Below are 27,790 nucleotides of genomic sequence, written 5' to 3' on the forward strand. Positions count from 1 at the left end.
TATTATAGTATAGCGCTTATATTATTATAAGCTTATATTAATAAGCGCTTCTATCAATCAATCAATCAATCGTATTTATTGAGCACTTACTGTGTGCAGAGCACTGTACTAAGCGCTTGGGAAGTCCAAGTTGGCAACATCTAGAGACAGTCCCTACCCACCAGTGGGCTCACAGTCTAAAAGGGGGAGACAGAGAACAAAACCAAACACACTAACAGAATAAAATAAATAGAATAGATATGTACAAGTAAAATAAATAAATAAATAAATAAATAGAGTAATAAATACGTACAAACATATATACATATATACAGGTGCTGTGGGGAAGGGCTTAATAGCGCTTATTATTATAGTATAGCGCTTAGTCCAGTGCTCTGCACACAGTAAGTGCTCAATAAATACGATTGATTGATTGATTGATTATTATTATTATTAACCGTGCTTTGCACATAGTAAGTGCTTAATAAATGCCATTATTGTTATTATTATTATTCTACTCGCTGGGGATTCTGGAAAGATCAAATGAGGCTAGCAAGGGGGATCATCAGATCTCTGATGATCTCTGTCTCCCCCTTTTAGACTGTGAGCCCACTGTTGGGTAGGGACTGTCTCTATATGTTGCCAATTTGTACTTCCCAAGCGCTCAGTACAGTGCTCTGCACATAGTAAGCGCTCAATAAATACGATTGATGATGATGATGATGATCAGAGAGCACTCCGGGAAAATCCCAAGTGTCCGGTGCCTTCAGAGGGTTGCTCCCTTCTGAAGGAGAGGCCAAACCAGAGACTGCAACTGACAGGGAAGTGAGACGGCTGATGAGGGAAAACGTCACAGAGTTTTCATTCCGTACCGGCTTCCTGATCCCACACCTTAATCTCAGTTCAGAAGGGGGGCAAACCTGGTGGTAATTTTCATTTTCTCTTCCATTCAAAAATACCTCTTGAGTTCCTTCTCTGTGCAGTGTTCTTTTTTGAGGGTCAACTGGACGAGGGACACTGCCTTAGTCGCCTGTGGTGGCAGAAAACTTGCCTTGTATGTGCCGAGCACTGTACGTAGCGCTACTGTACAGTAATAACAATAATAATAATGGCCATTCTGCCATTATGCTGGGGAGGCTACAATAATAATAATAATAATGATGGCATTTATTAAGCGCTTACTATGTGCAAAGAACTGTTCTAGGCACTGGGGAGGTTACAAGGTGATCAGGTGGTCCCACGGGGGGCTCACAGTCTTCATCGCCATTTTACAGATGAGGGAACTGAGGCCCAGAGAAGTTAAGTGACTTGCCCAAAGTCACACAGCTGACAAGTGGCGGAGCGGAATTTGAACCCACAACCTCCGACTCCAAAGCCCGGGCTCCTTCCACTGAGCCATTATGCTTCTCTGTACTAAGCGCTTAGTACAGTGCTCTCCACACAGTAAGCGCTCAATAAATACGACTGAATGAATGAATGTACTGGGTACTTACTGAGGGATTCATTCATTCATTCAATCGTATTTATTGAGCGCTTACTGTGTGCAGAGCACTGTATTAAGCGCTTGGGAAGTCCAAGTTGGCAACACATAGAGATGGTCCCTACCCAACAGCGGGCTCACAGTCTAAAAGGGGGAGACAGACAACAGAACAAAACATAGTAACAACATAAAATAAATAGGATAAATATGTACAAATAAAATAAAATAAATACATACAAACATATATACATATATACAGGTGCTGTGGGGAGGGGAAGGAGGTAAGGCAGGGGGGAGATGGTACCTACTCGGTGACAAATTACATCAAATACCAACTGGTAACATAGTCCAATGATCAGTCTCTCAAAATTATCAAAAGTTTCCCTTGGACAAACAAATGTCAAATTTGCAAAGGGATAGAAATGAATGACCAACGTGTACTTCCCAAGCGCTTAGTCCAGTGCTCTGCACACAGTAAGCGCTCAATAAATACGATTGAATGAATGAGAGAGGAAGCAGTTGGAGTTGGGTTTAGGACTGCAGCTGAGCCAGTCAATCGATCGTATTTATTGAGCACTTATTGTGTGCCGAGCACTGTACTAAGCGCTTGGGAGAGTACGATGCAACATCATCATCATCATCATCATCAATCGTATTTATTGAGCGCTTACTATGTGCACAGCACTGTACTAAGCGCTTGGGAAGTACAAATTGGCAACATATAGAGACAGTCCCTACCCAACAGTGGGCTCACAGTCTAAAAGGGGGAGACAGAGAACAAAACCAAACATACTAACAAAATAAAATAAATAGGATAGATATGTACAAGTAAAATAAATAAATAAATAAATAGAGTAATAAATATGTACAACCATATATACATCTATAAAGGTGCTGTGGGGAAGGGAAGGAGGTAACATGGGGGGGATGGAGAGGGGGACGAGGGGGAGAGGAAGGAAGGGGCTCAGTCTGGGAAGGCCTCCTGGAGGAGGTGAGCTCTCAGCAGGGCCTTGATTGTTGGGCAACAGTGAACAGACACATTCCTTGCCCATACCGAGTTTATGTTGCCGATTTGTACTTCCCAAGCTCTGCTCTGCACACAGTTAAGCGCTCAATAAATACAATTGAATGAATGAATGAATGAGTTTACATTCTCATTGAGGAGGATAAGTGACGGTGAGGGACAGGGATAGGATGAGCGCTAGGGTCAACTTTGGGACTGGAGCAACCTGGACTAATGGAAAGAGCATGGGGCGGGGAATCAGAGGACCTGGGTTCTAATCCTGGCTCCTCCACTTGTCTGCTGTGTGACTCTGGGCAAGTGACGTCACTTCTGTGCCTACCTCCTTCCCTTCCCCACAGCACCTGTATATATGTATATATGTTTGTACATATTTATTACTCTATTTTTTTTTTTGTTTATTTCACTTGTACATATCTATTCTATTTATTTTATTTTGTTAGTATGTTTGGTTTTGTTCTCTGTCTCCCCCTTTTAGACTGTGAGCACACTGCTGGGTAGGGACGGTCTCTATATGTTACCAACTTGTACTTCCCAAGCGCTTAGTACAGTGCTCTGCACACAGTAAGCGCTCAATAAATACGATTGATGATGATGAGTTTCCTCATCTGTAAAATGGGGATTAAATTTTACTCCCTCCTTCTTGACTGTGAGCTTCATGTGGGATAGGGACTATGTCCAACCTGATTAACTCATATCTACACCAGTGCTTTATACAGTGCTTGGCACATATTCATTCATTCATTCATTCAATTGTATTTACTGAGCGCTTACTGTGTGCAGAGCATTCATTCACTCAATCATATTTATTGAGTGCTTACTGTGTGCAGAGCACTGTACTAAGCACTTGGGAAGTACAAGTCGGCAACATAGAGAGACGGTTCCTACCCAACAACGGGCTCACAGTCTAGAAGGGGGAGATAGGCAACAAAACAAAATGGGTAGACAGGTGTCAAAACAAATATAGTAAGCGCTTAACAAGTACCATGATAATAATTTGGGTATTTGTTAAGCGCTTCCTATGTGCAAAGCAATGCAAGGTGATCAGGTTGTCCCATGTGGGGCTCACAATCTTAATCCCCGTTTTACAGATGAGGGAACTGAGGCGCAGGGAAGTTAAGTCACCCAGCTGACAAGCGGCAGAGCCGGGATTTGAACCCATGACCTCTGACTCCCAAGCCCGGGCTCTTTCCACCGAGCCACGCTGCCTCCCTTCGGAGGATGATGATCATCGTTTAGGGCAGCAGGGAGGATGAAGGCCAGGACGGAGGCCAGCACGGGGGTCGGCGTTAGGGCTGGCTTTGGACACTCACCGGAAAGTGGCCCAGAGGGAGCGGAAGGCAGATTGCAGCAAGTTGGCTAATTTGTCCTCGATGGCGGTCAAGGAGGAGGTGGGTCAGCCGTGCCCATCGTGGTGCCACCTGCGAGAGCTGCCAAGGTGCCAAGAGGCCCACCCAACCAACCCAATTCTGAGGGGGTGACCGGATGGACCGGGGGGAGGGATGTTCCCTTGGCCAGAGAGGGCTGGGCGCACTGCTCTAAGCGCTGGAGAGGTTACAAGGTGAACAGGTTGTCCCACGGGGGCCTCACGGTCTTCATCCCCATTTTACAGATGAGGTAACTGAGGCCCAGAGAAGTGAAGTGACCTGCCCAAAGTCACACAGCTAAGTGGCAGAGCCGGGATTTGAACCCATGACCTCCGACTCCAAAGCCCGGGCTCTTTCCCACTGAGCCACGCTGCTTCTCTCCCTACCCGGAGAGGGTCGTGGGGAGTGGGAATTGCCCGTGAATTTAGGGGTGAGGGTCACATTTAAGTGGAAATGCTGCACCTGGGGGGGCAGTTAGGAGAAAAGAGGCAGGCTCCTAGCACTGGCAGCAGCATTTTCTCATCATCATCATCATCAATCGTATTAACTGAGCGCTTACTATGTGCAGAGCACTGTACTAAGCGCTTGGGAAGTACAAATTGGAAACATATAGAGACAGTCCCTACCCAACAGTGGGCTCACAGTTTCTCATCTCAACCAAGTTAGCCTTGACAGAGAATAAAAGCCCACCCCAATCTAAGGCCCCTCCCTACCTCCCCCCTGCTCTGTCCGGCCTGCAGTGGGCATTTATTTTACTTGTACATATCTATTCTATTCATTTTATTTTATTAGTATGTTTGGTTTTGTTCTCTTCCTCCCCCTTTTAGACTGTGAGCCCACTGTTGGGCAGGGACTGTCTCTATATGTTGCCAATTTGTACTTCCCAAGCGCTTAGTACAGTGCTCTGCACACAGTAAGCGCTCAATAAATACGATTGATGATGATGATGATGTTAATTGTTATCCTGTACTCTCCCAAGTGCTTAGTACAGTGTCCTGCATACAGTAAGCGCTCAATAAATGCGGTTAATTGAATAAATGAATGAAGATCATCCTCCGGAACCCCCAGATCTCTGAGCAGTGACGAGGTGGCCCTCCCACCCTCGACAGTCCCCCTGCATTTGGGGGGTAGCAGAGGAAACCAGTGCCCCCACTCCCAGCTGAGAGACCTTGGAAAGTTGGAAAGGGAGCAATGATATGAGGTCAACTCTTCATTTCAATCATTCATTCATTCAATCGTATTTATCGAGCGCTAACTGTGTGCAGAGCACTGGACTGAGCGCTTGGGAAGTCCAAGTTGGCAACCATCTCTAGAGACGGTCCCTACCCAACAACGGGCTCGCAGTCTAGAAGGGGGAGACAGATGACGAGACAAAACATATGGACGGGTGTCAAGTCGTCAAGAATAAATAGAAATAAAGCTAGGTGCACATCATTAACAAAATAAATGGAATAGCAAATATGTACAAGTAAAATGAATAGAGTAATAACTCTGTACAAACATATATACAGGTGGTGTGGGGAGGGGAAGGAGGTAGGACGGGGTAGATGGGGAGGAGGAGAGGAAAGAGGGGGCTCAGTCTGGGAAGGCCTCTTGGAGGAGGTGAGCTCTCAGTAGGGCTTTGAAGTCATTCATTCATCCATCCATCCATCCGTCCATCCATTCATTCATTCATTCATTCATTCATTCGTATTTATTGAGCACTTGCTGTGTACAGACCTCTGAACTAAGCCCTTGGAAAGTACAATACAGCAACAAAGAGAGACAATGCCTGCCCACAATGGGCTCACAGTCTAGAGGGGGGGAGTCAGACATCAATACAAGTAAACTGGCATCAATATAAATAAATAGAATTATAGATATCTACATATATACATAAGTGCAGTGGGGCAGGGAGAGGGGGGAAGGGCAGAGGGGCAAGTCGTGGTGACGCGGAAGGGTGGGGGAGCTAAGGAAAAGTGGGGCTTAGTCTGGGAAGGCCTCTTGGAGAAAAGCCTTCAGTGGGGCTTTAAAGGGGATTGATAAATAAATATTTATTTATTTATTCATTTAACTTGTCCATATCTATTCTATTTATTTTATTTTGTTAGTATGTTTGGTTTTGTTCTCTGTCTCCCCCTTTTAGACTGTGAGCCCACTGTTGGGTAGGGACTGTCTCTAGATGTTGCCAACTTGGACTTCCCAAGCGCATGGTCCAGTGCTCTGCACACAGTAAGCGCTCAATGAATATGATTGATTGATTGATTGATTGATTGATTGATTGAGAGCTCTTTGTGGGCAGGGATTGTCTCTCTTTATTGCTGGATTGTACTTTCCCAAGACCTTAGTACAGTGCTTTGCCCACAGTAAGCGCTCAATTAATATGACTGAATGAATGGATTATTATTATTATTATTATAGTAGGTATAGTATAGTATATAGTAGAGTGTAGTAGGAATAATAATAATAATAATATTGAGAAGCAGCGTGGCTCAGTGGAAAGAGCACAGGCTTTGGAGTCAGAGGTCGTGGGTTCAAATCCCGACACCGCCAATTAGCTGTGTGACTAGTCATTTCACTTCTCTGGGCCTCAGTGACCTCATCTGTAATATGGGGATTAAAACCGTGAGCCCTAAGTGGGACAACCTGATCACCTTGTAACCTCCCCAGTGCTTAGAACAGTGCTTTTTAGACTGTGAGCCCACTGTTGGGTAGGGACTGTCTCTGTGTGTTGCCAATGTGTACTTCCCAAGCGCTTAGTACAGTGCTCTGCACACATTAAGCGCTCAATAAATACGATTGATTGATTGATTGATTGATAGTAAGTGCTTAACAAATACCATTATTATTATTATTATTATTAATAGGCTGAAAATACTGCAGGCTGGAGCTGCTCCTCCTGAACCTCCAATCCACGCCTTGTATCCCCGTCGGCCCAGAACTCTCCGAGGGGGGAGACGACCAGGAATTGTCCCCTCGATGACCCACTTCCCCGTCCCCCTTCCCACTCTTCCCGGATTCCCACCTGCGGGAGGAGTGGGAGGACGCTCCCCCTCGGCCATCCTGGAAGACCCTCAGGAGATGGGGGTAACTGAGCCCCCCTGGGCTGCGGGCCAGGCCGCACCTGTCCAGGAAGAGGCCCAAGTTCTCCTTCTGGAGCTCCAGCCCCGACTTCTCCAGGACGGACAAGAAATCTCCTTCCTCCACCTCCGGGAAAGAGAAAAGGAAATCGGTTTACCCTCTGGGAAATTTCCCTTCATTCATTCAGCCAGTCGTATTTATTGAGTGTGTACTGTGCGCAGAGCACCGTACTAAGTGCTTGGGAGAGGACAATACAGCAATCAATCAATCGTATTTATTGAGCGCTTACTGTGTGCAGAGCACTGGACTAAGCGCTTGGGAAGTACAAGTTGGCAACATATAGAGACAGTCAATCAATCAATCAATCAATCGCATTTATTGAGCGCTTACTGTGTGCAGAGCACTGGACTAAGTGCTTGGGAAGTACAAGTTGGCAACATATAGAAACAGTCCCTACCCAACAGTGGGCTCACAGTCTAAAAGTCTAAAAACAATAAACAGACACATTCTCTTCCCACAATGAGCTCACATAAAATAATACTAATAATAATACTAATAATAATAATGGCATTTATTAAGCACTTACTATGTGCAAAGCACTGTTCTAAGTGCTGTTGGGGTTCACAGTCCAAGTAGGAAATATTGCTTGTTGAATTGTGCTTCCCCAAGCGTTTAATACAGTGCTCTGCGCACAGTAAGCACTTAATAAATACGATTGAGAGAATAGGAAGGAGGCCAAGTACTGAATCTTTTTTGCAAATGAGGGAACTGAGACCCAGAAAAGTGAAGCGACTTGCCCCAGGTCACACAGCAGAGAGACTGAGCCCTCTTTTTCCTCTCCTCCTCCCCACCCCCTCCGCCCTACCTCCATCCCCTCCCCACAACACTTGTATATATATATCTGTACAGATTTATTACTCTATTTATTTTACTTGTACATATTTACTATTCTATTTATTTTGTTAATGATGTGCATATGACATTTGACTTGACACCCATCCACATGTTTTGTTTTGTTGTCTGTCTCCCCCTTCTAGACTGTGAGCCCATTGTTGGGTAGGGACCGTCTCTATATGTTGCCAACTTGGACTTCCCAAGCGCTTAGTACAGTGCTCTGCACACAGTAAGCGTTCAATAAATACGATTGAATGAATGAATGAATGAATGAATATAGCTATAATTCTATTTGTTCTGACGAGTGTGACACCCGTCTACATGTTTTGTTGTGTTGTCTGTCTCCCCCTTCTAGACTGTGAGCCTGTTCTTGGGTAGGGACCGTCTCTATATGTTGCCGACGTGTACTACCCAATCAATCAATCAATCAATTGCATTTATTTACCATTTATCGTATTATTTATAAATCCCAAGCGCTTAGTACAGTGCTCTGCACATGGTAAGCACTCAATAGATACAATTGAATGAATGAAAGTGGCAGAGCCTGGAGATGCCTCTCTCCCTTTCCCCTCTCCCCCAGTTCCAGCGCCGTTTTCGGAAGCGTTTGTACCTTGCCCGTCTTTTGGGGGTCACACTTTTCAAATTCCTCCTTCAGGCTCCTGCATCCTTCCCTGAGCTTGTCTTGCAGCCACCTCTCGATGGCGAGGGAAGTCGTCCTCTCCTGCGCAGTCCTTGGGATGCCCCGGGCCTGCCCTGGGGATGAAGCGCACAAGCAAACAGATAAACGTTCTGTCCCGGGACCCAGGGAGCACCCCAGGGAGGGGCTGGGGCCCAGAGCACCCAGATGCACCCTCAGCAATTTTTTTAATGGCATTTATTAAGCGTTTACTATGTGCAAAGCACTGTTCTAAGCGCTGGGGAGGTTACAAGCTGACCAAGTTGTCCCACGGGGGGCTCACAGTCTTAATCCCCATTTTACAGATGAGGGAACTGAGGCCCAGAGAAGTCAAGTGACTTGCCCAAAGTCACGCAAATGACAATTGGCGGAGCCGGGATTTGAACCCATGACCTCTGACTCCAAAGCCCGGGCTCTTTCCACTGAGCCACGCTGCTAAATCCTAAATCCATATCTGTAATTTATTTATAGTATTGTCTGTTTCCCCCTCTAATAGTAATAATAATTGTGGTATTTGTTCAGTGCACTGTACTAATGATGCCTGTCCACTTGCTTTGTTTTATTCTGTTGTCTGTCTCCCCACTTAATAATAATAATAATGATGGTATTTGTTAAGCGCTTACTATGTGCCAAGCACTGTTCTAAGCACTGGGGGGATACAAGGTAATCAAGGTTGTCCCACGTGGGGCTCACAGTCTTAATACCCATTTTACAGATGAGGGAACTGAGGCACAGAGAAGTTAAGTGACTTGCCCAAAGTCACACAGCTGATAAGTAGTGGAGTCGGGATTAGAACCCATGACCTCTGACTCCCAAGCCCGGGCTATTTCCAGTAAGCTATGCTGCTTCTCTAAAATGTCCTTGCTTTCTCTTCCCTGATGTGCAACTAAAGGTTGCCCTCAATAGATGCTCAATTAAATACTATTGATTGATTGATTGATGTTGGAGGTGGTTCCTGCTCTGTGGGGAAGCAGCGTGGCTCAGTGGAAAGAGCCCGGGCTTTGGAGTCAGAGGTCATGGGTTCAAATCCTGGCCCCACCACTTGTCAGCTGTGTGACTTAGGGCAAGTCACTTCACTTCTCTGGGCCTCGGTTCCCTCATCTGTAAAATGGGGAGGAAGACTGTGAGCCCCTCGTGGGACAACCTGATTACCTTGTATCTACCCCAGCGCTCAGAACAGTGCTTTGCACATAGTAAGTGCTTAACAAATACCAACATTATTATTATTATTATTATCTTGCGGCTGGGCCCGGGAGTCAGAATGGCCTGAGTTCTAATCCTGACTCCGCCATGTGTCTGTGACGTTGGGCAAGCCACTTCACTTCTCTGGGTCTCAGTTACCCCATCTGTGAGCCCCATAGGGGACAAGGACTCTCTCCAACTTGATTAACTTGTATCTACCCCAACATTTAGAATAACAATGATGGCATTTATTAAGCACTTACTACATGTCAAGCACTGTTCTAAACGCGGGAGCACTGTTCTAAGTGCTGCTTGGCACAGAGAAGCAGCGTGGCTCAGTGGAAAGAGCCCGGGCTTTGGAGTCAGAAGTCACGGGTTCAAATTCCGGCTCCGCCAATTGTCAGCTGTGTGACTTTGGGCAAATCACTTCACTTCTCTGGGCCTCAGTGACCTCATCTGTAAAATGGGGATGAAGACTGTGAGCCCCCCAAGGGACAACCTGATCACCTTGTAACCTCCCCAGCGCTCAGAACAGTGCTTTGCACATAGTAAGCGCTTAATAAATGCTATAATTATTATTATTAACAAGTGTCGTAATTATTATTATGATCTAGGGACTCCAAACACCCCCTCCTCTTCCTCTCCCCCTCCCTTGCACTCTTCGTGTCTCTCGGCGGATTTCAGCTTCATTTTTCAGGATGGGGTGTGGGGAATTGATTGGGGGAGGGATCAATCAATCGATCAATCAATCAATTGTATTTATTGAGCACTTACTGTGTGCAGAGCACTGTACTAAGCGCTTGGGTAGTACAAGTAGGCAACATATAGAGACAGTCCCTACCCAACAGTGGGCTCACAGTCTAGAAGATGTTCATCTAGAGGGATGAACTTTCACTTATACGTTCCTGGTAGAGGAAGGGGAGAAGGGGGGGACAGCAGGAGGGAGAGAGGAGGCATGGGGGGTCTTCCTAGGTTTGAGCCTTTACCTGGACCCTCTGGCTTGTTGGACGCTGAGTTCGGAGGGCCAGGCCCCAGCCTCTGCCACAGATCTTCTCCGGTGAGAATCCCCAGGCCCCGCGTATCGTACCTGAAGGGAATAGACTTTCTACTGCCAAGGAAGTTTCTTGAGAATGGAAGAATAAACCATCACTATCGAGGGAGAATGTGAAGATGATTCTGAAATGGCTTTCAGATTAGTAATGGGTATACTTAAGAAATTCTGGTCTCAAAACTTCATTTTTTTTTAGCAAGCAGACCAAGTGTGTTGAACTTGAATACAAGATGAATCTGTGTCATTCTTGAAAAATTAAAGAAGAGCTCGTCAAATCCGTGGGATCACTTTAGCCTTAAAGATGAGGACGCTAATGCGTAGAGAAGTTATTAAGTTAGTCAATAGCAAAGAGAAAACAGCCTTTGAAGGAAACCCAGGTCTTCTACCTTACTGGGATACATGTTTTGTTTTGTTGTCTGTCTCCCCCTTCTAGACTGTGAGCCCGTTGTTGAGTAGGGACCATCTCTATATGTTGCCGACTTGTACTTCCCAAGCGCTTAGTACAGTGCTCTGCACACAGTAAGCGCTCAATAAATACGATTGAATGAATGAATGAATGATAGACGACACGGCGGGGGCTGGCCGAGGGACGTTTTGGGGACCTGGATTGAGACGTGATGCTTCCCGCCCTACAGAATTCCCGAGCAATCCCTGGGATTGCGGGGAGGTGGAGAAGAAGGCCCCCACATCTCGAGAGCCAGCCCTGACTGCAGCCTGACAGCCCCCAGATGGGAAGCTGTGGTCCTTGTTTGGGGGGATTGAGGGGATGTGAGGTGGAGGGAAGGGGCTGAGAGTTTGTTTGGGCCAGAGGAACCAGACTGTCCTTTGCTTCAGAGGACAAGAAAGACAAGCAAGTCAATATGTTTAGTATTTGCAAATGACCCCAAAGCACCCACCGCAGACAGCCCTGTTAACCCTTGGGGAAACTGAGGCAGCTGGGCCAGAATCCTGGGAAGAACTCCGGGAGCCACGAGAACAAGAACCTTCAGGAGTTGGGGGCCACTAGAAAGCCTGAAGATGCCGTGAAGCGGCTCAGGTCCCCGCCAGCAGACCCCAGTCCTCAGGAGAGAGACCCAGGGCCAGCGCTCTCGGGGGAGGCCAGCTGCTGACGTCTGGGGCTGGTCCCAAGTTCAGAGGTGGTTCAGCCTGCAGAGACCCTCCCTGGATCGCCGGGGCCCCGATGATCCCTGAACATCATCATCATCATCATCAATCGTATTTATTGAGCGCTTACTATGTGCAGAGCACTGTACTAAGCGCTTGGGAAGTACAAATTGGCAACATATAGAGGCAGTCCCTACCCAACAGTGGGCTCACAGTCTAAAAGGGGGAGACAGAGAACAAAACCAAACACACTAACAAAATAAAATAAATAGAATAGATATGTACAAATAAATTAAATAAATAAATAAATAAATAGAGTAAAAAAATATGTACAAACATATATACATATATACAGGTATATATACAGGTACATATATACATGACACAGGGCCCATGGGATGTAGCCCTGGTTGAGCATCAGTTGGGGCTAGGGGTTAGCTGTCTGCTTTGGGGGTCTCCTTGAAATGACAAACAGACCTCCTGGACCCCATCCGTGGTCCCAGCCTGCCGCGGCCTGGGGAGTAAACGCTGGTGGGCTGGGGATCCGTGGCTGGGGGGATCGGGGATGGGGTTGGGGGTAGCCTGGATCCAGGAAACATGAGGGAGAGGCTTACCGTGCCCAGAGTTTCTCGAACTCCCTGTCTTCCAGGTGAAAGCCCAGTTGGGTCAGGAGGTCCTTGAACTCGGGCCGCACAATCCTGCCTCCGTCGGCCCGACTTCTCTGGGGGAACAGATCCAAGAACCTGGTGGTGTCCAGAAAGACAAGACCCTGAGCCGGAGCCCCCGGCCCGGCCTTCCGGATCCATTTGGTCCCAGACCTGGTCCATGGGACCCTTCTGGATGGCAATCACAGCCAACTCTGCTGGTTCCCCTCCTCGGTCCTCTTCTCCCCTGCCAATGCAGCCAAAAAAAATAAAGCACCTCTTCCGGGAAGCCTCCCAGGATCACACCCCACCCACCTCTGGTCATCATCATCATCACCAATCGTATTTATTGAGCGCTTACTGTGTGCAGAGCACTGTACTAAGCTCTTGGGAAGTACAAGTTGGCAACATATAGAGACGGTCCCTACCCAACGGTGGGCTCACAGTCTAAAAGGGGGAGACAGAGAACAAAACCAAATATACTAACAAAATAAAATAAATAGAATAGATACATACAAGTAAAATAAATAAATAAATAGAGTAATATTTATTACTCTACACCACTCCACAAATCTCCGCCCCTCAACCCCCTGTACCGATCCATAATTTATGTCTATGACTGTCTGTCTCCCCCTCTAGACTGAAACCTCACTGTGGGCAGGGAAAGCGTCTCCTATAATTGGTATATTTTACTCTCCCAAGCACTTGGTACAGTGCTCTGAACACGGTAAATGCTTAATAGTAATAATAATAATAACAATAATTGTGGTATTTGTTAACTGTACTAAGCACTGGGGTGGATCCAAGCCCATTGTTGGGTAGGGACCGTCTCTATATGTGGTCCTTTCAACGCTTTCAGCTCCCCACCATTCCTATAATAATAATAATGATTGTTAATAATAACAATAATATTGATGGTATTGTTAAGCGCTCACTATGTGCAAAGCACTGTTCTAAGCACTGGGGGGATACAAGGTGATCAGATTGTCCCACGGGGGGCTCACGGTATTAATCCCCATTTTCCAGATGAGGGAACTGAGGCCCAGAGAAGTGAAGTGACTTGCCCAAAGTCACACAGCTGACAGTTGGCAGAGCCGGGCTTTGAACCCCTGACCTCTGACTCCAAAGCCCGGGCTCTTTCCACTGAGCCAAGCTGCTTCTTAAGTGCTTACTTTGTGCCAGGGGTGGATACAAGTAAATCAGGTTGGACACAGCCTTTGTCCTACGTAGGGCTCACAGTCTTAATCCCCATTTTACAGATGAGAGAACTGAGGCCCAGAGAAATGAAGTGAGTTGCTCATGGTCACACAGCAGATGAGTGGCGGGGCTGGGATTAGAACCCATTACCTTCTGACCCCCAGACCCGAAGTCTATCCTCTAGGCACCAGATTGTGTGCAAGTTCACAACTGGGTAGGTCGCACCATGGCTCACACAGCTCAGGGCTCTGCCTGGACCGGGGCACCACAAGGAGGAAAGGACAAACTCCCAGCAGCATGCCATTCATCCATTCATTCAATCGTACTTATTGAGCGCTTACTGTGTGCAGAGCACTGTACTAAGCGCTTGGAAAGTACAGCTCGACAACAGAGACAATCCCTACCCAACAACGGGCTCACAGTCTAGAAACAACGGCCTTCCAGTCTAGAAGCCATAGTGGATAGAGCACAGGCCCGCGAGTCAGAAGGTCATGGGTTCTAATCCAGGCTCTGCCACTTGTCTGCTGTGTGACCTTGGGCTAGTCACTTCACTTTTCTGGGCTTCAGTTACCTCATCCGGAAAATGGGGATTGAGACTGTGAGCCCCAAGTGGGACAGGGACTGTGTCCATCCCGATTTGCTTATAGCCACCCCAGCACTTAGTACAGTGCCCGGCACATAGTAAGCACTTAACAAATACTGTTATTATTATTATTATTGTTATGGCCATGACGGGGTCAAGTGGCACCATGGCCCACACAGCTCTGTCCCAGCCAGTGAACCATGGGGAAGAAAGAACAAACTCCCACGTCACTACTGTGGTCGTGCCCTCAGCCCCCGGGACGAGAAGATGGAGGCTTCCACCTTTGTCTCGCTATTTCCTGGAGCTGGACGTGCACCTGGATGGCCGTCTTCCGTGTCCCTCCTCCCTGCCGCTGGAAAGGGTCAAACCACTCAGGAACTCCAGCAGAGGGAAGAGGGTCCCTCACTGCCATATACAACTCCTCCAGGCTGATGGGATTCTTGTCCTGGAGCTTCAGCCTGAAAAGATACAGTGTTTCTTCCACATCTCTTCCCCACCAACCAAAAGCCAATCCAGGGGGGCTCTGAGGCACTAGGGTGACGAGCGGGGGTGAAGAGAGACACTGTAGGAATTTCAGGAAAACAATCGGGGGCAGCCAAATGGGCCGGGTCAAACTGGGATTGCCTCTGCTGGGTGGTCATGGAAAACCCCCCACTCCCTGTCACTTTGCCATGCCCAAGCCCCCTCCTCCACCCCGTTCCCCATTGCATATCCAGCAGCACCCCATCCCACCCCGTCTCCTTACCTGAGCAGGAGTCTCCGGCAATGCTGGGCACTCACGGCCTTTCCCAGGAACTGGGCCAGCATAGCAGGGAGTGCGGCCCTGGGTGGGCACAGGAGGTACAGAAGGGGCACCCAGATAAATCTCTTCCTCCTTTCAAAGCCCTACTGAGAGCTCACCTCCTCCAGGAGGCCTTCCCAGACTGAGCCCCCTCCTTCCTCTCCCCCTGCCCTACCTCCTTCCCCTCCCCACAGCACCTGTATATATGTTCATACAGATTTACTACTCCATTTATTTTACCTGTACACATTTACTATTCATTTTATTTTGTTAATATGTTTTGTTGTGTTGTCTGTCTCCCCCTTCTAGACTGTGAGCTCGCTGTTGGGTAGGGACCATCTCTCTATGTTGCCAACTTGGACTTCCCAAGCGCTTAGTACAGTGCTCTGCACACAGTAAGCGCTCAATAAATACGATTGAATGAATGAATGAATGAATGAATAAATAAACCTCCACCACCAACTCCCAGCTGGGACCGCTCCCCCTTCCTCCTCCTCCTCCTCCCCTAAGTCATGTCCTCTCCCCTTCCTCTTCCTCCCCCCAGCTTTGCCCTCTCCGTTTCCTCCTCCCCCTTCAAGCCCATGTGGGCAGGGGATGTGTCTGCTTACTATTGTATTGTAGTCTCCCAAGTTCAGCGCTTAGAAGAGTGCTCTGCACATAGTAAGCACTTAATAAATGCCATTAAAAAAAAGTATAGTGCTCTGAGTGCAGTAAGTGCTCAATGAATATGACTGACAGACTGACATGTCCTCTCCTCTTTCTCCTCCTCTCCCAAGCCATGGCCTCTCTCCTTTCTCTTCCTCCCTGAAGCCATGCCCTCTCCCTCTTCCTATCCCCTAGGACAAAATCCAGGGGCTCCCGGGAGACCCAGACCATGCTGCGGTCCCAGCCCCACAGCACCTGTATATATGTATATATGTTTGTACATATTTATTACTCTATTTATTTATTTATTTTACTTGTACATACCTATTCTATTTATTTTATTTTGTTAGCATGTTTGGTTTTGTTCTCTGTCACCCCCTTTTAGACTGTGAGCCCACTGTTGGGTAGGGACTGTCTCTATATGTTGCCAACTTGTACTTCCCAAGTGTTAGTACAGTGCTCTGCACACAGTAAGCGCTCAATAAATACGATTGATTGATTGATTGATTGATTGATTGATTGATTCCCCTGGTCCCCAGCCCCCCGCCCCCAGCCCCATGAGGTACCTTCCCACCAAGCCCCTGCTCTCCGGGTCCAAGTTCCTGAACAGCCGCTTCAAGGTGGTTAAGCCTCCAGCTCTCATCTTCTCCCGCAGCGAGGTCTCAAGCTGGAAGGAAAGGGAGGCCTGGGCTGGGGCCGGGACCGGGGAGAGGGGACACCCCACGTCACATCCCAAGTGAAACAACTCCAAGTGAAAGAACACGCAGCAGATCGCACAGGCCTCACCTGACAACACACACTGGTCCACAACCATTTCTTCCAACACCATTCATTCAATCGTATTTATTGAGCGCTTACTGACACGTCGTCGTCTGTCCAAACCGAGGGTGCACTAGCACAAAAACATTCTCTGACTCCGTAACGCCAGCCCCCCGAGACCGTGGCATGAGAAGCTGCGTACTGAGAGAACCAAGCCATGCCCTCTAATGCCCGGTGCCAGGCCTGAGCGTCTGTCATCCAGCATCATCATCATCATCAATCGTATTTATTGAGCGCTTACTATGTGCAGAGCACTGTACTAAGCGCTTGGGAAGTACAAATTGGCAACATATAGAGACAGTCCCTACCCAACAGTGGGCTCACAGTCTAAAAGGGGGAGACAGAGAACAAAACCAAACATACTAACAAAATAAAATAAATAGGATAGATATGTACAAGTAAAATAAATAAATAAATAAATAAATAAATAGAGTAATAAATATGTACAGCAGGTAGAGGGTAGGCACCAGAACAGCATGGCTTAATGGATAACAATAATAATGATGGTATTTGTTAAGCACTTACTATGTGCCAAGCACTGGTCTAAGCGCTGGAGTAGATACAAGATAATCAGTTTGTCCCACTTGGGGCTCACAGTCTTAATCCTCATTTTACATATGAGGTAACTGAGGCACAGAGAAGTGAAGTGATTTGCCCAAAGTCACACAGCTGACAAGTGGTGGAGCTGGGATTGGAACCCACGACCTCTGACTCCCAAACCCGTGCTCTTTCCATAGACCACGGGCTTGGGAGTCAGAAGGACCTCAATGAGTTTACAAGAGCAGTAAGAGCAATCAATCAATCAATCAATCGTATTTATTGGGCGATTACTATGTGCAGAGCACTGTACTAAGCGCTTGGGAAGTACAAGTTGGCAACATATAGAGACAGTCCCTACCCAACAGTGGGCTCACAGTCTAAAAGGGGGAGAAAAGAGCACCGTATTTAGCACTTGGGGAAGTACAATACAACAATAAACAGTGACATTTCCTCCCTGCCCACAATGAGCTCACAGTCTAGAGTGGGGGAGACAGACAGCAATTCAAGTAAATAAAATTACAGATATTTACATAAATGCTTTGGGGCTGGGAGCGGGGAAGGGCAAAGCGATAAATAAAATTACAGATATGTACATAAGTGCTTTGGGGCTGGGAGGAGGGAAGAGCAAAGAGAGTAAGTCACTGGTGATGAAGAAGGGAGTGGGAGATAAGGAAAAGTGGGGTTTAGTCTGGAAAGGCCTTTTGGAGGAGATGGGCCTTCAATCGGACTTTGAAGTGGAGGAGAGTGGCTGTTTGAGGAGGGAGTGGGCTAGGAGTCGGCAGCAAGTCAGGAGAGATGGAGGCAGAGTGAGAAGGTTACTGCTAGAGGAGTGATGCGTGTAGGCTCGGTTGCAGAAGGCGAGAGGCAAGGTGAGGTAGGAGGGGGCAAGGTGATGGACTGCTTTTAAAGCCAATGGACAGGAATTTTTGTTTGGCACGGAGGTGGATGGATAACCACTGGAGTTTTTTTGAGAAGTGGGGTGTCCAGACCGTTTTTGTAGAAAAATGATCCAGGTGGCACAGTAAAGTATGGACTGGAGTGGGGAAAGACAGGAGGGTGGGAGGTCAGCCAAGAGGCTGATGCAGTAATCTAGGCGGGATAGGATGAGTGATTGTATTACCATAGTAACAGTATGGATGGAGAAGAACGGGCGGACTTTAGAGATGTCGTGAAGGTGGGACGGGTAGGATTTGGTGACGGATTGAATATGTGGGTTGAATTTGAGAGAGGAGTCAAGGATAAGGCCAAGATTACGGGCTGGTGAGACAGGAAGGACGGTGGTGACGTCTACAGTGATGGGAAAGTCCTGGCTTGGGTGGGAAGATAAAAATCCGGTAGCTCCCTGCTGTCACGGGAGCTGAGAGATAGGGAAGGAACTTGGCGGGGAGCGTCGTCCGGGGTTACTGGCACAATCACCTGGTCCCGTTCCCTGTTAACGACTTTGGCTTTTGGGTATGTTTTCAAGCAACCGTTTCCAAGAGGAGGCTGTTAATGACGGCTGTTATAATTAGATTCTTCATAATGCAAAACTCTAGGGGGATGAAATCTCTGGTAGAGAATATCCCAATTATCCCAGCCCCGGGAGGGGAGGAGAAGGAGGGAAGGAGGAGGAGGACAAGGGCAGCTGAGGTCTCTGGATCGCATACAGGGCTCTCATGCCACGTCCCGGATCCCCTTACAAAGGTCGAGATGATAACTTCCCCCGGCCAGCGCAGGCCTGGCCTCCCCAGAAATCAAAGGGCAACCACTTCGGTGGCCAGTCTAGGGAAGGAACAGGTACAGTCGATTGCTTCTATAATAATAATGGCATTTATTAAGCGCTTACTATGTGCAAAGCACTGTTCTAAGCGCTGGGGAGGTTACAAGGTGATCAGGTTGTCCCACGGTGGGGGCTCACAGTCTTAATCCCCATTTTACAGATGAGATAACGGAGGCACAGAGAAGTTAAGCGACTTGCCCAAAGTCACACAGCTGACAATTGGCGGAGCTGGGATTTGAACCCATGACTTCTGACTCAATCAATCAATCAATGAATCGCATTTATTGAGCGCTTACTGTGTGCAGAGCACTGTACTAAGCGCTTGGGAAGTACAAGTTGGCAACATCTAGAGACAGTCCCTACCCAACAGTGGGCTCACAGTCTAAAAGGGGGAGACAAAGGGGGGACTCCAAAGCCCATGCTCTTTCCACTGAGCCACGCTGCTTCTTTAGGTTGTATCCAACCTAGAGCTTATTACAGTGCCTGGCACATAATAAGCTCTTAACAAATACCATCATTATTGTTAGTATTAGTCAGTCAGTCAGTCAGTCGTAATTATTGAGAGCTTGGGAGAGTACAGTATAATAACTACACTGTGCAGAGCACTATACTAAACACTTGGGAGAATACAGTATAACAATATAACAGACATATTCCCTGCCCACAACGAATTTACAGTCAATAGGGGGAGACAGACATTAATATAAATAAATAAAATTATTCATTCATTCAATTGTATTTATAATAATAATTATTTATGGTATTTGTTAAGTGCTTACTATGTGCCAAGCACTGTTCTAAGTGCTGGGGTAGATACTAGGTCATCAGGTTGCCCCACGAGGGGCTCACAGTCTTCATCCCCATTTTACAGATGAGGTAACTGAGGCATAGAGACAGTAAGTGGCTTGCCCAAGGTCACACAGCCGACAAGTGGAGGAGCAGGGATTAGAACCTACGTCCTCTGACTCTCAAGCCGGTTCTCATTCCACTAAGCCACGTTGCTTCTCTTTACTGAGCTCTTACCATGTGCAGAGAACTATACTAAGCATTTGGGAGAGTATAATATAACAGTAAACATATATTCCCTGCCCACAACGAGCTTACAGTCTAGAGGGGGAGGGAGACATTAATATAAATAACAGTTATAACAATTCTATTTTTATATTTATATAGACATAAATTAAAATTACAGATATGAACAGAAGTGCTGTGGGACTGTGGGGGGGGGATGCACACGTAAGAGCTCAGTAAAGAGAAGCAGCGTGGCTCAGTGGAAAGAGCCCGGGCTTTGGAGTCAGAGGTCATGGGTTCAAATCCTGACTCTGTCAGCTGTGTGACTTTGGGCAAGTCATTTAGCTTATCTGTGCCTCAGGTACCTCTTCTGTAAAGTGGGGATTAAGACTGTGAGGCCCCCCTGGGACAACCTGATCACCTTGTAACCTCCCCAGCGCTTAGAACAGTACTTTGCACATAGTAAGAACTTAATAAATACCATCATTATTATTATTGTTATTATTATAACTGTGAGGCCCCCATGGGACAATCTGATCACCTTGTAACCTCCCCAGCTCTTAGAACAGTGCTTGGCACATAGTAAACAATTATCAAAGGGAGCAAGTCAAGGAGAAAGGAGTGGGAGAAGAGGGAAGGGGAAGGGAAGAGGGGAGGGAAGGGAAGGGGGCTTAGTCGGGGAAGGCTTCTTGGAGAAGTGCCTTCAATAAGGTTTTGAAGGTGGAGAGAGTAATTGTTGGATATGAAGAGGGAGGGCATTCCAGGCCTGAGGCAGGAAGTGGGCGAGAGGTCAGCGGTGAGATAAATGAAATGGAGGTCCAGTGAGAAGGTTAGCGTTAGAGGAGCGAAGTGTGAGGGCTGGGCTGGAGTAGAAAATCAGCGAGGTGATTTTCTACTCCTTCCCTTCCCTTCCCCACAGCACCTGTATGTATGGATATATGTTAGTACATATTTATTACTCTATTTATTCATTTATTTATTTATTTTACTTGTACATATCTATTCTATTTATTTTATTTTGTTAGCATGTTTGGTTTTGTTCTCTGTCTCCCCCTTTTAGACTGTGAGCCCACTGTTGGGTAGGGACTGTTGCCATATGTTGCCAACTTGGACTTCCCAAGTGCTTAGTACAGTGCTCAATAAATACGATTGATTGATTGATTGGTTGATTAGGAGGGGGCAAGATGATAGACTGCTTTAAAGCCGACTGCGAGGTGTTTCTGTTTGATGCAGAGATGGATGGGCAAGCACTGGAGGTTCTTAAACTCACTTGCTTCCCCTATCTGAAATTTATTTTAAATGTCTGTCTCCACCTACTAGATTGTAAACTTCTTGAGGGCAGAGATTCTTTATTCTTACTGTATTGTACTCTCCCAAGTGCTCAATACAGTGTGCTGCACACGGTAAGTACTCAATAAAAGCCATCTGCATGCCTGCACGTGTGTAAAAATAATCGTGGTATGTGTCAAGCACTGTGGAAGAAACAACATTCTCAGGTCAGACACAGTCCACTTCCCACATGAGGCCTGCAGTCTAATAGGGAGAAAGAACAGGTATTTAATCTCCATTTTACAGATGAAGAAATTGAGGCACCGAGAACTTAAGTGACTTTCCCAAGGCCACTGAGCAGGCATCAGGCAGAGCCAGAATTAGAACCAGGTCCTCTGACTGCCAAAGCCTGTGCTCTTTCCTCTAGTTGTTTGTGGAAATTGTGTAAATGTGTGCGAGTATGGGTGTGGGCATGTGTGTGTTTGTGTGCTTCACAGTAGGATTCCCAACGTGCACATTTTAGAAAACTCCTGATCCTTTCAGCACCCAGTCATCAGACTCTCCGTCAAGTGACTGTCACTGATATGGGTAGAGTAAATATCGCCTGGGCTTTTAATACGTTGGCTTTGCAGGAGAGCACCCTGCTAGGAAACCCGGAAACACCACTAAAACTCTCAAAACAGGGAAATGGGTTCAGTCAGAAATGCTGGCTTGCCTGTGGGCCTTGGGAGCTGCCCGGGTTGGGGGTTGCCCCCGGGGACTGGGCAACGCTGGAAGCCGACTGGCATACTCCAAAGAAACACCCCGAACTCAGGGAATGGATGCTATATCCTCATCTGTAAAACGGGGATTGAGACTGTGAGCCCCACGTGGGACAGGGACTGTGCCCAACCTGATTTGCTTGTATCCACCCCAGTGCTTAGTACAGTGCCTAGCACCTAGTAAGTGCTTAATAAATACCATTATTATTATTATTATTATAATGCTCCCAAAGTTCCTGTTCCACCAAGAACAACGTACAGATCCGTGCCCCGGTCACACCTGGCACCACATGGAGAGTTACGCCCAGGGCCATTCATTCATTCATTCATTCATTCATTCATTCATTCGCTCACTCATTCAATCGTATTTATTGAGCGCCTACTGTGTGCAGAGCACTGTACTAAGTGCTTGGGAAGTACAAGTTGGCAACATATAGAGACGGTCCCTACCCAACAACAGAAGGGGGAGACAGACAACAAAACTAAACATGTGGTCTGGTGTCAAGTCATCAGAATAAATAGAAGTAAAGCTAGAAGCACATCATTGACAAAATAAATAGTAAATACATACAAGTAAAATAAATAGAGTAATAAATCTGTACAAACATATATACAGGTGCTGTGGGGAGGGGAAGGAGGTAGGGCGGGGCCTCAGTTGCCTCATCTGTAAAACAGGGATTAAGAGTGGGAGCCCCAAGTGGGACAGGGATTGTGTCCGATCTGATTAAATTGAATCTACCCCAGTGGTTGGAACATAGTAAGCATTTAATCAATCAATCAATCAATCAATCGTATTTATTGAGCGCTTACTGTGTGCAGAGCACTGTACTAAGCGCTTGGGAAGTACAAGATGGCAACATATAGAGACAGTCCCTACCCAACAGTGGGCTCACAGTCTAAAAGGGGGAGACAGAGAACAAAACCAAACATACTAACAAAATAAAATAAATAGAATAGGTATGTACAAGCAAAATAAATAAATAAATAAATAAATAGAGTAATAAATATGTACAGACATATGTACATATATACAGGTGCTGTGGGGAAGGGAAGGAGGTAAAATGGGGGGGATGGAGAGGGGGACGAGGGGGAGAGGAAGGAAGGGGCTCAGTCTGGGAAGGCCTCCTGGAGGAGGTGAGCTCTCAGTAGGGCCTTGAAGGGTGGAAGAGAGCTAGCTTGGCGGATGGGCAGAGGGAGGGCATTCCAGGCCCGGGGGAATACGTGGGCCGGGGGTCAACGGCGGGACGGGCGAGAACGAGGCACGGTGAGGAGATTAGCGGCAGAGGAGCGGAGGGTGTGGGCTGGGCTGGAGAAGGACAGAAGGGAGGTGAGGTAGGAGGGGGTGAGGTGATGGACAGCCTGGAAGCCGAGGGTGAGGAGTTTCTGCCTGATGCGCAGATTGATTGTTAGCCACTGGAGATTTTTGAGGAGGGGAGTAACATGCCCAGAGCGTTTCTGGACAAAGACAATCCGGGCAGCAGCATGAAGTATGGATTGAAGTGGGGAGAGACATGAGGATGGGAGATCAGAGAGGAGGCTGATACAGTAGTCCAGACGGGATAGGATGAGAGCTTGAACGAACAGGGTAGCGGTTTGGATGGAGAGGAAAGGACAGATCTTGGCAATGTTGTGGAGCTGAGACCGGCAGGTTTTGGTGACGGCTTGGATGTGAGGGGTGAATGAGAGAGTGGAGTCGAGGATGACACCAAGGTTGCGGGCCTGTGAGACGGGAAGGATGGTAGTGTCGTCAACAGAGATGGGAAAGTCAGGGAGAGGGCAGGGTTTGGGAGGGAAGACAAGGAGTTCAGTCTTGGACATGTTGAGTTTTAGGTGGCGGGCAGACAATCAGATGGCGATGTCCTGAAGGCAGGAGGAGATGCAAGCCTGGAGAGAGGGGGGGAGATCAGGGGCAGAGATGGAGATCTGGGTGTCATCAGCGTAGAGGTGATAGTTGAAGCCGTGGGAGAGAATGAGTTCACCGAGGGAGTGAGTGTAGATCGAGAACAGAAGGGGACCAAGAACTGACCCTTGAGGAACCCCTACAGTAAGGGGATGGGAGGGGGAGGAGGAGCCTGCAAAAGAGACTGACCTCTCGCCCACTTCCTGCCTCAGGCCTGGAATGCCCTCCCTCTTCATATCCAACAACTGTCTCACCAAGCCACCCAGCTTCCCGTGCCTGACACACTGAAAGTGCTTGACATGCCATTTGTAGAATCATTAATAATAATGATAATAATAATGGCATTTGTTAAGTGCTCACTATGTGCAAAGCACTGTTCTAAGCACTGCGGGGATACAAGGTGATCAGGTTGTCCCACCTCGGGCTCACAGTCTTAATCCTCATTTTACAGATGAGGTAGCTGAGGCTCAGAGAAGTGAAGTGACTTGCCCCAGGTCACACAGCAGACAGGTGGCGGAGCTGGGATTCGAACCCCTGACCTCTGACTCCAAAGCCCGTGCTCTTTCCCCTGAGCCACGCTGCTTCTCGCTAATATCATTAGTGATCAGGAATGATACTAATATTAGTGATGTTATTCATTCAATCGTATTTATTGAGCGCTTCCCGTGTGCAGAGCGCTGTACTAAGCGCTTGATTCCAAATGCTACCGATAATAAGAACAGCAACCATACCTCAACCACGTCGCTCTGGAGCCGGGTCCTGGGCCATGACAGCGAGGACTGGCTCTCCCTGCTGCCGACAAGTTTCCCCCGACTTCCCACGCCGACGCGCGCCGGCAGGGCTGGGGCGACAACCCAAGCACAGAGAGTTAGTGACTTGGCTGGACCACTCCTGCCCCCAGGAGTGGCCAGGGTCCTGTTTCCAACTCCCAGACCCACGTGGCATCTCCCGGGTGGCATGGGAGATGCCACCCACCTTCCTCCCACGTCCTGCCTCTGGACTGGAATTCATTCATTCATTCATTCAATTGTATTTATTGAGCGCTTACTGTGTGCAAAGCACTGTACTAAGCGCTGCAATGCCTTCCCTCCTCATACCCGACAGACAATAACGCTCCCACCCTTACCTTCAAAGTCTTACAGAAGGGACAACTCCTCCAAAAAGTCTTCCCTGACTCATTCCCCCTTTCCTCTTATCCCACTCCTTTTGGGTCGCCCGGATTTGCTCCCTTTATTCATCCCCCCTCCCAGCCCCACAGCACTTGACAACATATTGGTAATTTTATATGTCTATATTAATTTATCTCTCCCCCTTTAGACTGTGAGCTCGTCATGAACAGGGTATGCATCTTTTTATTGTTATACTGTAATAATAATAATAATAATGATGGCATTTGTTAAGCGCTTACTATGTGCAAAGCACTGTTCTAAGCGCTGGGAGGATACAAGGTGATCAGGTTGTCCCACGTGGGGCTCACAGTCTTCATCCTCATTTTCCAGATGAGGGAACTGAGGCTCAGAGAAGTGAAGTGACTTGCCCAAGGTCACACAGCAGACATGTGGTGGAGTCGGCATTCGAACCCATGACCTCTGACTCCAAAGCCCGGGCTCTTTCCACTGAGCCACGCTGCTTCTCTAAGCGCTTAGTACAGTGTTCTGCACGTTGTGAATGCTCAATAAACATAACTCAGTGGAAAGAGCACGGGCTTGGGAGTCAGAGGTCATGGGTTCAAATCCTGCCTCTGCCTCTTGCCTGCAGTGTGACTTTGGGCAAGTCGCTTAACTACCCTGGGCCTCAGTTACCTTACTTGTAAAATGGGGATTAAGACTGTGAGCCCCATGTGGGACAACCTGATGACCTTCTATCCCCCCCAGCGCTTAGAACAGCGCTTGGCACATAGTAAGCACTTAACAAAAGCCATTATTATTATTATTATAACTGACTGACTGTCTGAGCCCAGACCAGGCCTGAGGATGCCCATAAAGATGGTCCTGGTCCTTCCACCTGCTGTAGTTTCATCTTGGGGGAGGAGACCTGGTGGCCGTCAATCAATCAATCAATCAATCATATTTATTGAGTGCTTACTGTGTGCAGAGCACTGTACTAAGCGCTTGGGAAGTACAAGTTGGGCCCCGGCTGTGAGGCTGGGCCGCGGTGTGGCTGACCTGGGTGGGGGCTCGGGTCCAAGCCACGGATTCCAGCGGCCCCTGAGAGACACCCCCAGCTCAGAGCCGACTCAGGGTTGTATCTGACAGCAGCAACAGGAATCCTGGAGGAGCTGTGGGCCGGTGCCTCATTCATTCAATCGTATTTATTGAGCGCTTACTGCGTGCAGAGCACTGGACTAAGCGCTTGGGAAGTACAAGTTGGCAACATATAGAGACGGTCCCTACCCAACGACGGGCTCACGGTCTAGAAACTCACAGCCTCCCCAAGACCCGTCCTCCTGGTCAGGAATGGACCATCCAACACCCCTGACTCTCCCCTCTCCATCCCTGACTCTCCCCCATTCATTCATTCATTCATTCAATTGTATTTATTGAGCGCTTACTGTGTGCAGAGCACTGGACTAAGCACTTGGGAAGTACAAGTTGGCAACATATAGAGGCGGTCTCTACGCAACAACGGGCTCACAGTCTATCGTCATCATCATCATCATCAATCGTATTTATTGAGCGCTTACTGTGTGCAGAGCACTGGACTAAGTGCTTGGGAAGTACAAGTTGGCAACATAAAGAGACAGTCCCTACCCAATAGTGGGCTCAAAAGTCTAGAAACTCACAGCCTCCCCAAGACCCATTCTCCTGGTCAGGAATGGACCATCCAACACCCCTGACTCTCCCCTCTCCATCCCTGACTCTCCCCCATTCATTCATTCATTCATTCAGTCGTATTTATTGAGCGCTTACTGTGTGCAGAGCACTGGACTAAGTGCTTGGGAAGTACAAGTTGGCAACATAAAGAGACAGTCCCTACCCAATAGTGGGCTCAAAAGTCTAGAAACTCACAGCCTCCCCAAGACCCATTCTCCTGGTCAGGAATGGACCATCCAACACCCCTGACTCTCCCCTCTCCATCCCTGACTCTCCCCCATTCATTCATTCATTCATTCAATCGTATTTATTGAGCGCTTACTGTGTGCAGAGCACTGGACTAAGCACTTGGGAAGTCCAAGTTGGCAACATATAGAGACGGTCCCTACCCAACAGCGGGCTCACAGTCTAGAAGCAGCCAAGGAGAGATACTGCTGTTGGGTTTTTGTTCTGTTTGGGGTTTTGGGGGAGACACCCAAACCCCAGAAACCCAGCACAGACTTTCCAACACCCCTGACTCTCCCCCAGTGACTATAGGGATCATCCAACACCCCGGACTCTCCCCTCTCCATCCCTGAGTCTCTCCCAGTGGCTCCGCATGGACGGCTCTGTCCAAATCCCTCTGGCACCTGCTGAAATCCTCTGCCATCCCAGTTTCCTGCAAGGACAATTCCTTCTCCTTACTTGAGGCCCCCGGGGTGAGCCCCTGAAGCCAATCCTCCAGAAGCTCCCAGTTTGCCCCCTCAGTGGGTAAAGCATGGGCCTCAAAGTCAGAAGGTCATGGGTTCTAATCCCAGCTCTGCCACTTGTACCCTGTGTGACCTTGGGCAAGCCACTTCACTTCTCTAGTCCTCAGTTCCCTCATCCGTAAAATGGGGATTGAGACTGTGAGCCCCACGTGGGGCAGGGGCTGTGTCCAACCTGATTTATTTTATTTTGTTAGTATATTTTTAGACTGTGAGCCCACTGTTGGGTAGGGACTGTCTCTATATGTTGCCAGTTTGTACTTCCCAAGCGCTTAGTACAGTGCTCTGCACATAGTAAGCGCTCAATAAATACGATTGATGATGATGATGATGACGTTTGGTTTTGTTCTCTGTCTCCCCCTTTTAGACTGTGAGCCCACTGTTGGGTAGGGACTGTCTCTAGATGTTGCCAATTTGTACTTCCCAAGCGCTTAGTCCAGTGCTCTGCACATAGTAAGCGCTCGATAAATACGATTGATGATGATGATGATGACGTTTGGTTTTGTTC

At 47.8% G+C, this 27,790-nt stretch overlaps 1 protein-coding gene across 1 annotated transcript in view; it reads right to left on the bottom strand.

Moving 5' to 3' along the window:
* LOC119935730 (EF-hand calcium-binding domain-containing protein 6-like) overlaps positions 1 to 27,790 on the bottom strand; it is an 87,268-nt gene that overhangs the window by 39,454 nt on the left and 20,024 nt on the right. Inside the window, 9 exon segments of the mRNA XM_038755185.1 lie at positions 3,794 to 3,910; positions 6,951 to 7,033; positions 8,412 to 8,554; positions 10,646 to 10,746; positions 12,429 to 12,557; positions 14,520 to 14,696; positions 14,984 to 15,061; positions 16,231 to 16,331; positions 24,455 to 24,564. Coding sequence (XP_038611113.1) covers positions 3,794 to 3,910; positions 6,951 to 7,033; positions 8,412 to 8,554; positions 10,646 to 10,746; positions 12,429 to 12,557; positions 14,520 to 14,696; positions 14,984 to 15,061; positions 16,231 to 16,331; positions 24,455 to 24,564 — 1,039 coding nt within the window.

The sequence above is a fragment of the Tachyglossus aculeatus genome, chromosome 12, assembly GCF_015852505.1.
Source record: "Tachyglossus aculeatus isolate mTacAcu1 chromosome 12, mTacAcu1.pri, whole genome shotgun sequence".
Taxonomy (NCBI): domain Eukaryota; kingdom Metazoa; phylum Chordata; class Mammalia; order Monotremata; family Tachyglossidae; genus Tachyglossus; species Tachyglossus aculeatus.